General features: G+C 39.0%; 1 protein-coding gene across 2 annotated transcripts in view; it reads right to left on the reverse strand.

The window, feature by feature from the left end:
* Window positions 1-17909, reverse strand: part of LOC119653072 (probable serine/threonine-protein kinase roco5) — a 231585-nt gene that overhangs the window by 179312 nt on the left and 34364 nt on the right. For both annotated transcript variants that reach the window (XM_038057554.1, XM_038057555.1), the window contains exon 2: window positions 6939-7432. In XM_038057554.1, the coding sequence (XP_037913482.1) occupies window positions 6939-7124 (186 nt within the window). In that variant the 5' untranslated portion in view covers window positions 7125-7432. The remainder of the gene's footprint in view (window positions 1-6938; window positions 7433-17909) is intronic.

A 17909-nucleotide genomic window follows, 5' to 3' on the forward strand; every position in this document is an offset into this window, starting at 1 on the left:
CCACACTGCCGTGCTGCCCCGCGTAAATGACCGACAGACCCTTTGTTGTACGAATCGTCAAAGGCGCACTCGGTGAGCTTGAATGGAAGGTTTTTCAGCATCTGCCATACTCTCCAAATCTTCGCAATCGAATTTCGATGTTTTCCGCCCTTCTTACGCTGAGTAAGAGGAGTTATTTTTGACAAGGAAGAGGACCTCAAAAACTGGCTGAACAACAACAACAAGGTGTGGCAAAAGTAATCACCTGAGGTTCTTTTGCTGTATTTTTTTTTAAACTGAAAAACTTCGGTTCTGCTTGTGAAATTCGTTTATTTAATCCATCGAGTCGAGAAAAAGATATCGGCCAAGTCGCCGTCGTCAGAGTTGATGATCATACGAGCCCGTTTTATGGCATTTTCCATCAATCTTGCCAGAACTTCGGGCGACCGGTTCTTGCATTCCTGGCAAATATTCTCCGGAAACCATATATATTTCCAAGTCAATAAAAACTTTGATATACACATGTATTTCCAAACTCCAACCCCACCGTTCATATGAGTTCACTTTGTTTGATGATGACGTCATACACGTCTTAGAGTGCGATAGAGGCAAAGTACAAATTCACGGGAAATACAAAATTTTGACCTATAACTTTGTTAATAATAGTCGATTTTTTTTTTCAAACTTTGCAAAATTATACATTATGTTATTACATATAACCTTACCATATTCTGTGAAAAACAATTGTGAAAGGAGAGTGCCACATATATGGGGGGCACCCCCCTTAAACCCAGTGCAAAACGAACGTCTCGCATCATAATTAAAAAAAAATTGAATCGTTTTTATACGATAAAATAAAGATGATAAAATAAAGGCATAAAATTTATAAAACTCGACACTTTTAGTATCGCCAGGTCTGCTAGCCCCGAATGCGAGCACGAGTGTGCACCCGAATTTTAAAACGGGAAAGTGCTGGATTTTCGCACGCGGTCGCCCTGTTTTGAAATAACACGCGCTAATTTTCCGCATCTTAAACCGCGATATCAGAAAACGAAACAGCGAGCGGCAAGGCAGCTCCTCAAGCTATCCATACGGCTAAGCCATCCGACGTCTTTAGCGCCGACATGATGTTGGAACTCCAACATCTGGTAAGTTTGACAGCAGTGTGCAAACCAACTTTGGCGGACAATCCTGGCAGCCCATTACTAGCGACAAAATCGAATTGCAATTGCGATCGCGCTCCCCTTCTAAATCATACTCATCCGAGAATCGACCGAATCAACTAGGCAAATCGAATGTTCTAGGTCATTTTTGTTATTATCATCGGCGTTTTTGTAAAACTGCCAAAAATTACCGACCACCGTGGAAACAGCCTGCTATGCAGCAGGAAAATTCAAATCATCGTCTCGAATTCAAGCGGCCACAGACAACGAACCACAAAAGGCCCGACTACTTATAAGTGATAGGAAATTGGGTCAACCTCTTCTTGTTGATGCGGGAGGCATCAACGCGCAATTTTGCTGGACGACATACATACGCTTGAAAACGTTTCAACGCATTCGAAAATGCTCTTAATGAATATACGGACATTACAATACCAATCGGTATTAAGAAGGTGGCGCAAAACAACGTCTTCTACTAGATCCTTACCAAAGGACCACCGCGCGCAGGAAAACTCTCATCAGAGAAGCTATGCGAGGCAAAAGAAGAATTCAATTCCATGCTCGAACAGGGAATTTGTCAGCGCTCGAGCAGTCAGTGGGCCAGTCCGCTACATTTGGTCCTCAAAAAGAACGGATAATGGAGACCCTGCGGCGACTACCGCTGCCTAACGCCGCGACTGTCCCAGATAAATACCCTATGGCGGAAAAAAAATTTTTACTACACTAGACCTAACGCGAGCATATCATCAGATACCAGTTGCGTCGGAGGACGTTCCAAAACCACCTCCATTTAAAGGCATAATATTCGGACTATGTAACGCCGCCCAAACGATTCAGCGTTACGTTGAGAGAGCCTTAGGCGATTTAGACTTTTGCTACGCTTACATTGACGACATACTTCTTGCTTCTATGACCTTGGAACTTGGACAACATTTAAAGCACAACAATTCGTTTTGTCCATCAATGTGTTGAAATGCGTATTCCACACATAACCAGTCTGTTATTTGGGTTATCAAATCGATGAGTACGACTCCAGCTCAATGACCGAACGAGTTCAAGCATTGACAAGCTTTAGTAAATCTACAACTATCACCGAATTTAACTGATTTCTGGGTGCTATTAATTTCTATCGGAAATCACTTAAAAACTGATATTCAAGGACCTTTACACAAACTTCTTGTTGGATCTACAAAGAGGGACAAAAGACTAGTCTGTTGGAATTCTCGAGCGGAGAAAGCTTTTATCGAATGTAAGACCCAAATTGCAAACGCAACTTTACTAGGACATCCGATTGATAACGCGATTTTCTATATCCAAAGCAACACATTGGATGCGGCTATGGGGGCAGTTCTTAAGCAACTCCACAATGAAATTTGGCAGTTTCTTGACTCTTTCTGGAAGAGGTTTGCAGAAGTCCAAAAAAGATACAACACGTACCAGCGTCAGCTCCAGGCGATTTACAGTGGTCAGTTTACAACCGACCTAATCTAGATCTAGGGAAAAGAAAACATTATTGCCGATGTGTTGTCGCGTATTGAAGAAGTAAGTTTTCCATCGATATTCACCGCCGAAGAGCTTGATCACGCTCAGAGAAATGGGGACGGACTCCAAGTCATCTTATGCTCCAACTCATCACTGAATTAAGCGGTTTAGTCTTATACAAATCGACATAGTTGGATCGTTAACAACCGAGAGGATATTTCCATGTCCATATGACGATTGACCGGTTTACACGATAGCCGGTGGTCGTCCCACTGATGAGCATCCCCACTGACGCTATTTCTGATGCATTCTTTACAACTTGGATTTCGAAGGTTCGGATCATCTACCGTTCTGACATCCGATGAAGGGCGCAGTTCAAATCGATACTTTTTAAATCTTTTTATCGCACTTGATTGGGTGAGAAAAGATTCGAATGACTGCATACAACCTCGCTTCATACATATGGTCGAGGGTTGGCACCGCTCACTAAAAGCGTCAGTAATGCTCCACAACAACGCAAAGTGAGTTGACGCGCTACCTACAGTTTTATTAGGACTTCGCACAAGCGTGAAAGGGGACACCGGTGCAACCGCAGCGGAACTTGTTTACGGTCCCACTCCGACTAACCGAAGAATTTTTCCGCAATGACGACATGTGGCCAGACCCGAAATTCTTCGTCGAAAAATTTCGCGGAATCATGCGGAAGGTCCGACGTCAACAAAACATCATGGAACACCGAAAGTTTTCATCCATAAGAATCTATTCACGTCTATATTGGTGCCGATCAAGTTAGAAAACCACTGCATACGAAGGACCATTCTAACCAGTCGTCATGACAAATAATGACTAATTCTAAATCCTGAAAGCTGAAATGCCAAAAAAAAAATCGTACATTGGAAGATCAACCAGACATGAACGGCATCAGTAGAACTGTTGAAATATCTGAAGATCGAGACTCGCGGCTCGAAACAGAACTACTTCAAGAGATGTTGAAACATGAGAAGAATAAAACTTACGCCGAGAATATACTCGGATCAGAGCTTCCACTTCAAGAGCTGGTGAAACATCAAAGAAGCGAGATGAACGATTTGACAACTTGCACGTCTGAATTTCCACTTCAAGAGCTAACGAGACATCTGAGGCAAAAGTATCTACTTACAGTAGTAGACTTACTGTCACTTACTACAACTCCCGAAAAGCAAGGCACACGACCTGGAGCTCGAACGCTCACGACAGGCTCAACTAAGATTGACATTGAGATTTTACAACATATTCGGAGATACAATATTGTAAAATATGATAATTTCACGCCAACATTCAAAGTGAAATGACAAATATATCATCAGATTGGTTCACTTCTTTTAGTACCTGAATAAAGTCCGCGATATTTGTAAGCATAGACGGGAAGAATAAGATCTGCCTGGTTTGGCTAGTAAGATATGAAAAGATTGAAGAAATAAATTATTGTTTTTCGTCAAAACAAAAAATTCCCACTCAGCATGATCGGTTATTTAAGGTTTTCAATTTTGTTTTCAAAAACAGTTGTATCGATTGACATCAAATTTATTAGGAACGCACACGCATACGGTGATTTACATCGTCCTATGGAAAATTGAAAGGGGAGAGGGGGTGTAAATTTCTTTTTCACTAAATATAAGTCTCAGATAAAAGGTCTCGATTCTCTCTTTTCAATCCTTGCGTCAATTCTAATATTTAATGTAAAAGAGGGAGCACGGGAGCTGGAAAGTGGTCGTTTTTTGCAGACCCATTCTTAGAACATACCCAACCGAAAGATCTAAAAAAAAGAACGAAGCTGGCACTATATGGTGCCTAGGCCCCGATAAACCCTCTATACCCATATTTGTTAAAATAAAGTTAATATTTACTATAATTTTTAGTAATTGACTGCAAAGCCCCCCCCCCCCCTCCCCTTAAGTTCATCCTAAAATCAAGAAATTTTGTATGTATGCTATAATATAAAACTTGTTCTTATCAAGCTGGTGGAAATCCACTATCGCAAACAACAGGACAGGACAGGAATTTTTGAATGAATGTGCCTATCTATAAAACGTAAAAATATGTGGCCGCCCGATGCCCATTCTTATAAACTTATTGAGAAATCACATGACTCACAATCAAAAGAAGACCCGGTTAATATTTGTTAAGCGATTTCCATCATACGATTGATCGTTTTTCTAAGCAAAGATTATAATTAAGGACTTATTTCTTTCTTTGTCATTTGTAACAGTTAAGTCCGAAGGTCCTATTATTCACTCGAAAATCTTGTGGACTTTACAGCTTTAATACTCCTGGAATTTTTGACGATTAATTTCTTAATCTCAAGAAACAATACCGTCAGTTGCAGTCTGCTATCTTCTAGGCCTTATGTCGCCGAAAAGAAATTTTATCAGGAAAATGATATCTCCTCATTCAGATGTAAACGTATTTATCGATCTATTTCCTAGAGAAACATCATGTGCTATAACCATAACTCTACCATTAACTACAAATCCGCAATAAACTCATAGTTTTTGTAAATCAATAGATAGACGAGTATCTTTCTTTTGTCTGATACTTTTTCCATTTAAATATTTCCCTGCTATCTTGTTTTCAGTCGATAAAGGACTTGCAGACCAATTTTTCAATTGCTAATGAAGTACATCTTGGGATCATTGTCTACAACAATCGATGATAGATACTTCTCTCAATATTTAGAATGGCTTAAAGGCTAATGAGGTATAGTGAGCAAGACTACCAAAAGCCAAACTGAATGCAATAACATGTATTGCATAAATACAGTAGATTATCATAGTAAGATCAAAGCAGAGAATATAATTTGTTTTTGAAATTAACATAAGAAAAAAAGCTCAGGTTCATGGTTAAGCCAAAATACAAGCAACGTGGCAGATTGTTACGCCGGCTGTCTAGCAAGATCTATCTAGCTTACATTATGGATTTATCAACGAAAATCTAACTAGACCCTGGCTCCTTCTTTAATGCTCTGATGAGAGTAGTCCCTCCTACCTAACTAGAATTTATGCCTAAAAACTATCCTATCCTGGTATGCTCTACAACAACTCCTGGTACCACAGGAACTCGTTGCGTGCATTGGGCTCAATTGCCCTACCAAGACTTGAAAAGTAAAGTTCGAAGAGTGTCGGGTGTATCAAAACCGCTTCCTGTCTCTGTGGTGTTCATCAACGAAGCGTCATCTCACCATTCCTTTCTCTTCTTGCTATGGATACTGACACACCGGACATCCAATGCCCCGCGCCTAATACTGCTTTATGCGGATGATGTTTTCCTGGCGTCTCATAGCAAAAATGATCTCGAGCAACTTGTTAAAAATGGAATGATCGCCTCATGCAACACAGTTTTCGACTGAAAATGAATAAAACTGAACTTAGGACGACCAATCCCCATGAAACAGGCACTATCGCTGTTAATGGCAGTGACACATTTACAGCAGTTACACCGATCGTGGAAAAATTGCGAGAGAGGTATCTTCGGTGGTATGGTCATGTAATTCGCGCTAACGAGAATTCACTTAGCAAGATTGGTCTGAACATCGAAGTCGATCGTAAGCGACCAAAAGGCCGGCCGAAACAACGGTGGCTTGATACGCTGGATGATGATTTAAATGCCGCGCGACTTCATCCAAATCAGGCCTTTGATAAAAATAAATCGCGAAACGGATCAGATGTGCCGACCCCGAATGGGACAAAGGCTAAAGATTAGATCAGGACCCCGCTTGTGAATGGGACAAAGGCTAAACAAAAAAAAAGAATAATGGAAGCAGAGCACTGCCTGCCGATGTGGAGAATGAAATATCTCCAAATATTTTTTACTTTTCAAAAACAAAGTTGTTTTCAAGTGCAAATCAATAAAATCGATAAATCACAACCAACCGACGTTTAATACCAGGGAATACGTCTCAATAAAAGGCTAACTTAGAAGCGCTCCATAGAAACGAGAAATCATCAACTGAAACTTAAACTCAAAACATTTTCGTGGATGCTCCGCAAAAAGGACTCCTAAGTGATTGAACGTATTCCTAATGAATGGTACTATGGTGATCTCGACTAGTAATACGCTTAACCCTCCTATATTCGCCAGTAGTGGCCATTCTATCACATAGCGTGTTCTCATATTCACTCTTACGGATTGATACCATGTCATCAACGTAATCGTGAATTGACATGTTAGAAAGGAACAAAAAATACAAGAAACTTAAAATCCTTTCAAGATAAGATACTTAGTTTTTAATAGATTTAAAATATATGGCATATTAATAATAACAATTCAATAACTTACCTTATAAACCTCCGAAAAGAATCCCGAACCGATTTTCTCCTTAATAAAATCATCAACAGAATATAATGCTGATACGGCAGTTCTAAGTGCCCGACATGATGATCCTGTAACCAGGCGGTCCGATGATGGGCCATGACCGTGATTCGGTGGCGGTGGCCCCGGACCGCTATGTTGACTTACATTCATTTATCACCTGAGTTTTTGTTTATATTGCACAAGAAACATTACGAGGTTTGATATTATTCTCTCGCTTCTCTTTGACTCACAATTTAATTTCTAATTCAGAAAACTTTAACAATATTTCTATGGAATTTTCAGAGAAAAAAAGGAAAACTTAATTTTTGTTTGGATATTATTTGGCACAAAATTTTCTAATATGGATGGGAAGTCGATGTTTTAGATTTCGGATTTATTATCATTTCCTGGTGCCGAAAAAATGACGATAATCACTTGGAAGTATAATAAGCTTTTCACTCGATTCCGTTATGTTTTTCCTGAAAAGGTAAAGAAATGGTGGTTATTAGAAATGAATCGATACCGATAGGAAACGAATTAGGGTTTCAAGAAAACAAGTATTTGCACTACAACGCGGTGGCTGGTTCCCTTTCACTCAAAAGTGTGGAATTTTCTCATAATCGCCCATAATGAACATTCAATTTAAAACTCATATTGCAATTGAATAGTACCTTAAGAGTAAATTTTCCAAATTCACTTTGGAATTCAGTTGGAGTGATCATTAATAATATTGAGTATGCTTATCCAGTTAATCCCAGATTTAGGCCAAATACCTGCTAATGGCTGCGGTTATCATCATCAACTTAACTTCATTCAGTGAGAAAAAGTAAGAAATGGAAAATTGAATACAAGTCTTACACGAGGTACTGACCTTAAGCTTACCGTTCGGCTTCATTACTTAAATAAAAAATTAGTTGGACAAAGTATCTGAAGGCTTAAATTTTCTCATTTTACAGGATATTCATTAAATTGGCAGTACACGTTTGCCATTTACGTTAGGAAATACACAATTTTTTGGCTTGCGGCTTGGCTTGCGAAATTACCTTGGAAATGTAGAAGAAATGCAAATAGTACAACTCGCAGTCCGAAAATTTCTTCAAGTTTTTTATTTGACGGTCTTAATTTGCTTTGTTTTATTCGATTACTCTATTTGTGAGACGTGTAGAATGACCGCAAATCAAAGCTACGAGAAAATGTCAAAAATGTAAAATCTAAGATTTCCGAAAATCTAAATTGTGAGATCGTTAAGGAAATCGAATATTTTGGTGATTGGATTGACATGAACGGCATTAAATGTGCAGAAATTAAAGTACAAGCTACCTATAGCATTGCAAAGCGGAAAAGGTCGGTGTACTTCAAGGATTTTGCGACAAGTTAATTTTTTACAGCTTTTTGCCAGCGTAAATTAAAGTGAACGAGCGGACTGTCCATATGACCCCAAATTCTTGTCCAATCGTTCACCACATGATCGAAGGGCAACATCTAAGTGTCGTGAAAGACTTAATAATGCTACCTCACCGAGCTGATCAGCTTGACCTCATAGCACAATATACTACAGACGTAAGCCACTTTCCTGGTAAATGTAAAACACTGGTAACACACTATCATGCATAGCGTCGATTTCTGTTGGACAATGCTAAGTAAATCTATTTCGATATCACAGCTAAAAAACATATATATCAGAGCCGCTCAGACGTAGGGTTTTCAACACTATGTTGTGAATATGGATCAAAGGTCAAAGGGTAGTGCAAGTCCCAGGCGCAAAACGTGGATTGGTACCCACGATGGAGCATAAAACCTGAGAAACGCCTGCTAGACAAACACCAACAGTTCTACTACCGAATTCTATCCCCACGTCCTCAGGGCGTTCGCTGGGAGTTCCTTCTTAACGAAAGCTACAGATGGAAAAAGATGAAGGCGAGTCTCCCGCACCTAAAACCGGGACAAATTGTATCAATAGTCCTTCAGGTTGGGTAGGGCTGATAACTTCACAAGGAAAATAACTTGTTGCGAAGCCACAAAAGGATCCCCGGACTAGATGGATATTACAACGGCAAACTCGGGCACGAAAACGGACAAATTGAATGCTGCCCAGCACCTAGCCAATACCATGTGCTTGACGGTTTCTCGTAGAAGAGCCACTACACCATATATTATAGTGGCCATCCCGAAAACATATGCTCGGAGGACCACACCCCTACAGAGGATAGTGCAGAGTCAGAGCAGTAGAATAAACCCTCGAAGCCTGTCCGAAATATGATATCAAACCATATTTAATGATTGATGAGGTAGCCCGTATTCAGGCGATACGTTGGCTCTCACGATTTACTTAAAAATACCAATGATAACCGACTGTGAATTATTCAGTTAGCAGTGTCGCACGAAATGGTTGTTGGAAGTACCTGATTTGCGCGAAAAGTGGTGTACGAACAAACGTGGGCCTTTCCTTAGGGGACCACTGTTAACTAAGTTAACCACGTGTTAATCGAATGCTGCCACCTCTTAGCCTTGACGAATATCAGAAAAATTATGAGGAGGTTTGGGCAACATAGACTCAGATGGCTATTTCGTTGGCATGGTGCTCCGCACTCGAATAACAGCACCACCTTTTATTTTCTCTGACAATCATAGGGCAGAGTCTTAGTTTTCAATGATGCATCGGTTTTAGTATTACTTTTACTATCATCAAATTTAACGATGTGCAAAGGATAAGTCTGCAGGACCGAATCACAGGTTACGGTGGCCTAATGTTCCAACCACCGTCCGAACAAACGAGGATGCTCATAAATACATGATGGTTGATCGATTTGAGGACCAACATCCAAGCCATGCTATAAATAGCACAGTGATTCTGATTTACACTAAGTTTAGGCTAAGCACTCATGCCAGTGGATGAGAGGCCGATCTAACTCTTCTGGTGAAATTAAGCGATGCGGCCCACGAGTTGTAAGCTGCACAAGAGAACAACCTGTAGGTATCTTTCTACAACATATGATCCCAGACAGCCATCGTACGAGTCACTTGAAATGCATCCCTTTCAAACTAGAGTCTAATCATTCCCTATGAGTGTGTGGAGGCGACATTTTCCAAAGATATTCTTTGCCTATTCAATACCCAGATAATTTGTCGTCTTTCCTTGTTTGTATAAAATTTTGATTTCCTTTTTATATAAAAATATTCGGCTGGGGAAAAGAAATGTCGTATTTGTGATCGAAATTTGATGCTTTATTTAACATACTTAGAACTATCCGATTTATGTCAAATATGCGCCGTTTTGTTCGCAAAACTTGTTGCCATTTAGAAGGCAACTTCATTATCACCCCCTTATAAAACCCCCCCCCCCCCCTACTGGTCTATCAATTTTAGAACTATATCCACCATACGTGCCCATGCGACTGAGAAAGTATTTTCTTTCGACAGTACCGATCCAAAGACAAAACCTTTGGAAAAACTTCAAACCTGCGTTTTTTCGATCAGGAAATAAACTCGAGAAACTCATCCCACTGAGACTAAAAAGCCAGGTATGTCTTTGAAGCAAAGCTTTCTAATGGGCGTTTCGTTTTTTGATATTTTCTGTTTTTAATTCCTATGACTAGTTATTTATTCCAATTTTATTTTTCATGAAATGTCGCTTTAGTTCCATCCTATAACGCTTAATATTCTGTACATCATGAGTATAGAAAAGCGGGATAAACACAAGACATCCATAATGAACCAGGATTCAAACTCAGGTTAACGGAATCAATAGACTGACGCTTGTTTCACCACTTTTTAACCCTTTTCCAAGCTGCTGTTAAATCTTCATCCACCAAAGCTTCGAAAGCACTCCCTTCAAATTTGGAACAAATATCTGGCGGCTCCTCGAATGCATTCTATTTATGGATTTCAAGGTAATTTCGAGACCCCAAAGTATCTGATTGTGATCATTTTGTAAACCGTCTAAGAATCTGAATTTTCTAAAAGACCACGCCCACATTCCGGAATTTGCGAAATTCTACATTATTTAAGATTTACAAAATTGGACCCATCGAAAATAGTCTACTCTGGTTCTAAATTTTGTTTTTTGTTTACCAAATAGAGACGACACCAATCCCTTCACTTTCTTCCCGGTAAGGCTCCCCGCACCCTACGCTTTCAGTTTTAGGTTTTCCCTTTTCCCTTTGAAGCCAGTGATCCTTGGCTTCTTGATTTCTTCCTTCATCGCACCAGCCTTGGCATTTTTGTGTTTTTCGCGGAGCAATCTCTAGAATGCAGAATTTACTGGTTATATGGTGTAAAGTCTTTTAGATCTGAGCTCCTTGCAAGTATCTTTTCTAGCATCATCCGCTCTCGTTTCTCAAGAAGGCAAGGCGGTTTGAACCAAGCAGATGGAACTTGTTGATCTACTTTATAGTTCATGAAAAACAGCTCGCTTCATTCTTAGTTTATTTAAACAGAGAATGCTTCCAAATCTTGTCATTTTTAGGGTTGGCGTGATCGTTTTTTAGCCCCACCTGGAGGTTGCTGGAGTAGATAAGACTTGAAAATTATTCAAATTTTTTTCGAGCTAATTAATAGGTTGGCGATAATCAGCCCCCAAAACACATGCGCCTGCGTAAATCCAAAAAAAATCACTTTTCGGAGTGAAAACTAAGTAACGAAATTAGATGCACTCGAAACAAAATCTCTTAACTCGTCATTTTCACATGAGTAAAGATATTGACATCACGCATTTGTCTCATTGTACGGCATTTAAGCTAGCGGAAAATGAAAATGCCAAGATTATCATTTTAATGTATCCTATGTTTGGCAAAAGTTAATCACGCGAGGAATTTGAGATTCAGACATTGTTAAACTACCTCCCATAAACAAACTTATTACTTCAGGAATCATGCTTGAATTGAGTTTTTTGGTAACGCAAATCTTCTAATAGCATAATGACTTCAGCATTCATCTTGAAAAATATGGAAAATAAAATCAATTGTGTGATATTTTTTATTTTACGTTTGCTATTATAAATTCATTCTAGAAAAAGTAAATGCGAAATTCTGGTAGCTATGAAATAATTTCTTTTCGATTTTATAAATTTTATTTGAGTATGCAATGCAGCGCTAACCACTAAGATGACGCAATGCAAATTATCTGTGAATGAACGTCATTCGTTCATGAATTTCTTATCATATTAAATGTTTAAAATGAAATAAGATATTCGTGTACAAAAATGTTAAAGCGTAATATTGATATGAAGTTATATGTATTTATGCGAATAAATGGCAAACCCCACAAATGGAGTACATCTAATTTCCCAGATGGGGAAAGGGTTAAAGGGTTAAAAGAGTACCTAAAAGTCACATACAAACTGGATATGCATGTATGTACGTGAATATCTCAATTTTATATGTTTACTGCAGGCAGCCAATTTCGTCCTTACACGTCCCTGACAACGAAACAAGAATCCTTGAAATATTTTCTTTACCAATTACCGAAATCAATGTAGCAGAAAAACGACTCAGTGTCAGAACGAATACGACTAAACTACCTAAAGAAGACGATTCTACATGACAACGAACCAAAGATCCGATCTTTTTGCATCAAATAAAAGCCTCCCAATTATCATCAACTTGAAAACATTCAAGTGTAGCAAGTGCGTCGTGAAATCAACATGAAACCATTTATAAAAGTTATTTCAGATTCTATTCTGACTTTGTCAAATCCATGAGAAAAGCCTTCAAACTTCACTCAACGTTAGAAAATTGAAATTTACATATTATTTAATGGGCTAATTAAACTAAATGATGTTTAAACTTTCCTCTCATCAAAAAGTTTAATGTTGTCAGAGAAAAAATGGCAACAACCTTTGTATCCGCATCAACAAAAACTTGGTATTACACGAACACGCGCTTGCGTTTTTGCATCTATGATTATCTGAGATTTGATTTAAGATGGATAAAGTTCAGATAAAATGAGATGATAAGGGTCGCTATACACAATTTGAATAGAAATACTGGATGGATACTGGCTTCAAGCTATAATTAAAACGAGATAGTAAGTCTTAAAATTCTCAATGATTTTAAAGAAATTCGACTATCAGAATATATGAAACAAAAATTTAGAGTAATCTTCCATTAGGGCCTTCTCTTTGGTGATGTTCCTTTCAAAGAAAGTAAAATGTTGATTCAAGCCCTCCATTAAATTCTTTTTCTTACTCAAAACTAACTGAAAAGAAGATTAAACCTACAGTTTACGATCATCTTATTTGATCTGTTTGAGATACCGACCATAACACTGATATACCTTTTGATATAAAAGAATTCTAACTGCACGTGCTACACATGTGAAGGAAAAGTCTAACCCCTTTCCCACGAAAAGATGTGGAGGTAACTTTATAGTTACATTACGTGAACCAATGGGAAATCAGTAGCTCAAAGATCTCTGAAGGTCACATCTACCAACGTATAATATTTGGGCAAATAATTATGCGTTAAATTAATTTTTTTGGCTGATATAATTAAAGGAACAACTCAAGGGAATGGTATATAACATTCTAGGCGATTTCCCTCTGTCAGGAAAGAACCAAACAAAGCTCAACAAAACGGATTCAGAACAAAATAATACTATAATTACTTGCCATTGGTGCATATTAAAGAATCATAGATACAGTCAATATAATACAACGCCTCAGCTTAAAATTGTAAAAAAATATTTTCATACCATCCTGCTGTCCACTTAATTATTTCAATACAGAAGCTCTGCGGTGTTTTCTAATCGACGCAAGGAAGCAAGTACCCTTAGTATGCTGAAAACTGATAAAAGGAACGAACGCAGATAGGTTTTCAGTAAAAAAAGTAACGCATTTCCACTCTAAGCCAAACAGGGTTTACAGAACTCCCAGAATATCTCCCGTGAATGCTCAAACAAAACAAGTCGGAATACCGGAAGCTCGGCTCTTTGGATATAAAAGTTTTGTGTTCCTTCGCACATACATATATGCACATGTCTGTCTCCAAATCTATACTGATATACAAGTAACTAAGAAAAGCTAAGAAACGCGAACTAAAATGTCCCCAGGGAACCCGCCGTTCATACATGTTCACTTTATGTAATGATGACGTCATACATGTCTTAGAAAGCAAAAAATTCAAAATTTTTATGTTCTATAATTTTGTTAATAATAATTAGTTCGCATTCAAATTTTCCAGAATTATGTCCTATATTGTCGCCTACACTGCTCCTATATTCTGTACTATGGGGTTTCGGGTAAATTTTTAAAAATGGTATAAAATTATTGACTTTACTTGTGTAGATATTAGAACGGGATGTATTTTGAGGCCTTGATTTCATGTAGATGCACCATTGTGAATTTTTTCAGACTTTTCGATTGCAGAGGTTCTGAGAACGAGATCCGTTTCACTTCTCGGGGCACACGTTTTGAGTTCTCACTTCCTTACGTTTTACCCAATAAAAATAAGATCAGTTTCGAAAAGTACTTATCAATCTCGTTAATTCGATACCCCGCATGATTATATTCTGCAAAAAAAAATGTTTCACTTCCTTTTTCATGTACCGGGAGCCCCCTTAAAACCAATACAAAACAATGCCATTTGTTGCATGTAAAGGGATACACAGTCCATCTATCCGCACCAAGTTCGGTGGCAATTGGGTTCAGCCGTTTTCGAGTAAATCGGGTGTCAGTGATAGATATCCCGAAGGAAGCTAACACGGAGTTATGGGGTGGCGCCTACAAGCAAATAATGTCGAAACTGAAAAGCAAACACCCTCCACCAATTTCTTGCTCTAACCTGATTAATGAAATTGTAACGTATCTTTTTCCGCAAAAAGTAAATACCGCTAACTTTTCACCGAAGAGCTAGGCTCCAACGAAGTTCCCTTGGTACGTGAGGAGGAGATCCTAGAAGCCGCAAAAAAATAGGAATAAAGAAACTGTCCTCAGGGCAGCAGTTAAAGTAGCGCTAAATATATTGGTCGAAGCATTTACCACATGCCTCGAAGAAGGAGCATTTCCTAAACGATGGAAGAAGCGGAAACTGAAGTGAAGTTCCAATATGCCTTCTAAATAATACTGACAAACTATTCGAACCAATAAACAATAACAGATTACTTCCAATTGCCGAAAAGGAAGGTGGTCTGTCTGAAAATCAGTTCGGTTTTCGAAAGGGGAAGTCCACGATGGAAGCAGTTAACCTGGCAGCTAATATAGCTAAGGTTCCACTTGAAGTGGATAAATGCTGTCAAGTGATCACACTTGATGTAAAAATCCTTCAATTCCATGAGATGGAGCAAAATATTTGAATCCTTAGTCAACTTAGGCGGGCCTAAGTACCTGGTGCGTACTGTCGCCGACTTGTTAATTGATAGGCTCAAGGGTTCATCCTAGGACTACTCTTGTCAATTAGTATGTATAATGGAGTATTGGAGCTAGACCTTCCTACTTGTGTGGCCTCCATGGGTTTCGCGGACGACATTGGTGTGACGGTTGCTGCACGACTCCTCGAAGAAGTCGAGCTTTATGGGAATGAAGCAGTATGTGAAATTAAGTCCTGGTTGGAGAATGCCGGTCTATTACTTGCAGGACATAAGACGGAAGTAGTACTGATTACTAAGCGAAGAAAGCGTACACCCATGAAAATTCAAGTTGGAACACAAACAATACATTCCATGTTTACGCTCAAGTACTTAGACGTAATGATGACCAGAGGCTGAATGATAGGTGGAGTGTGCAACAATGAAATCGTATAATACCGAAGCACTAATTATGAGAATGGTCCAAAATATAGGTGGCCCAAGGCCAAGCCGTTGACTCCTTATTTCGAGGGTGGTCAGTTTATTTGGGCAAATGTACCGAATAATATTGTACAATAAATAAGAGAAAAATTGGAACAGCGTGTCGCATAAGTGCACTCCGAATATGTTGCGCTTAGAGAACAATTTGCGATGAAGCAGCTTGCTTGATAGCAGAAATAATCCCGATTGATATTCTAGGAAGAAAAGGACAGCTTCTTTACGATCGAGCGTATCTTACCAGAGACACTCTTGCCGATCGGCGGCAGCTGACACGAACTGAAAATATCGATAAAGGGCAAGAGAGGTGGGATGTGTCAGAAAAGGCCACTGGACCCACAGAATAATATGGGACATTCGTAAATGGATCGAGCCGAGTAGGTTTCAACTTAACACAGTTTTTAAGAGGACACGGACAAGTCGAAAACGATATGGACGGAAGTCGAAAAGTCAATAGCAGCCATACAAAAGAAACGTAGGCAGGAAGAAGTGGGCCCGAATGAACGACAGGGGAGTACGAACGTGAATACGAATGCATGATAAATTATAATCCAGGCCCGCGACGTAATGCCATATGGGGAGAATAAAAAGAGGAGGATGTGGTTTTAGTGGGTAAAAGTCCCACAGAATCGTCTGGCAGGAACCAGCGGGAGCTTTTGCAGCTTTCCACCTTCTATTGACAAAAAAAAAACAGACAGACGACCAGACAGACAGACGGACAGACATTGAATCGATTTTAATAAAGTTTAATTTCACTGGTGGTGTATAAATAGAAACTATCTGTCTGAAATTTGTGAGGTAGGAGTTTGTGCTTTTCTTGCTCTGAGCAAAACTAGTGCCCTCGGTTAATTTGAAGGAACGATAAATTAGTAAAGGAGACTATTCAAATATACTGGAGGTGAAAAACAGTGCATACATATTCTAATGAAAAACGATTTTCTGATCTTTATATACGCTTGTCAGCAGAAGTCTGCATACACTATCATCATCTCTACGGGGAGCAGGCAATTTGGAAATAATTGATATCACTATTGATCGATTCTGATATTTAAGTAACTTAAAAAGAAATTTGGGGAATAGTGCGACGAAATTGGAAATGGGATCTAGTTTCATTTTCCAACAAGGCAATGATCCAAAACACACTTCCCTTATTATCCGTTTTGCAATGTGCAAACTCAATTGGATAGTCTTCCCCAGTCACCAGATCTAAACCCAATCGACCATTTATGGGACGAACTAAGCAAGAGAATTAGAAAAAGGAACACAAAGAGCAAAGAAGTCCGGAAAAAAGTCTTCAAAAAAGTTAGTAGATTCGATGATTACCGTGATCGTAGATTACTAGGGGTAAACCGTCAAAAAGGAGACAACACTTCCTATTAATGATGCAAATGGTTATTTTTCCAAAACTATATCTAGACTTTTGCATAGAGATTTTGTGAATTTAATTTTTATTTCCTTTTTCTTTGCAGAGCGACACTGTTCACTTACGAAAAACCACTTCATTGGGTAAATTCCCTAAAAATATTAACCCATCGTTTATAATTAGTGTGAACTTACGATTTCTTTGTTGTTTATCAAAGATCTGAGATTCATAAATAAATTCCGTATTCTGGTTTCTCATGAATTGTGCATTTGATGAGTTGACTTCGCGACCGGAAAGCGATTAAAACAATATGATGCAATTTCATTCGATATTAACTTCATGGAAAATAGTCAATCGTCAGAAATCAGTCTGTTTGCTTCTGGTCAGCTTTTGAAAGTTTCAGGTTATCGACACTTGAACAATTTAAACAAAATCATTACATTCACCCTTTTCAGCTAAATGGATGTGGGTGCTAACTCCAGACATCCCGGTTTTGCACCGAGGTCTACCAATTCGATATCCCTAAAAACTGTCTGGCGTCCTGGCCTACGCCATCGCTCCATCTTAGGCAGGGTCTGCCTCGTCTTCTTTATCTACCATAGACTTTACGGGCTGGATCATCCTCATCCATACGGATTAAGTGACCCGCCCACCGTAACCTATTGAGCCGGATTTTATCCACAACCGGACGGTCCTGGTATCGCTCATAGATTTCCTCGTTATGTAGGCTACAAAATCGTCTATCCTCATGTAGGGGGGCCAAAAATTCTTCGGAGGATTCTTCTCTCGAACGCGGTCAAGAGTTCGCAATTTTT

Source organism: Hermetia illucens, chromosome 3 (assembly GCF_905115235.1).
Source record: "Hermetia illucens chromosome 3, iHerIll2.2.curated.20191125, whole genome shotgun sequence".
In the NCBI taxonomy this organism is placed as follows: domain Eukaryota; kingdom Metazoa; phylum Arthropoda; class Insecta; order Diptera; family Stratiomyidae; genus Hermetia; species Hermetia illucens.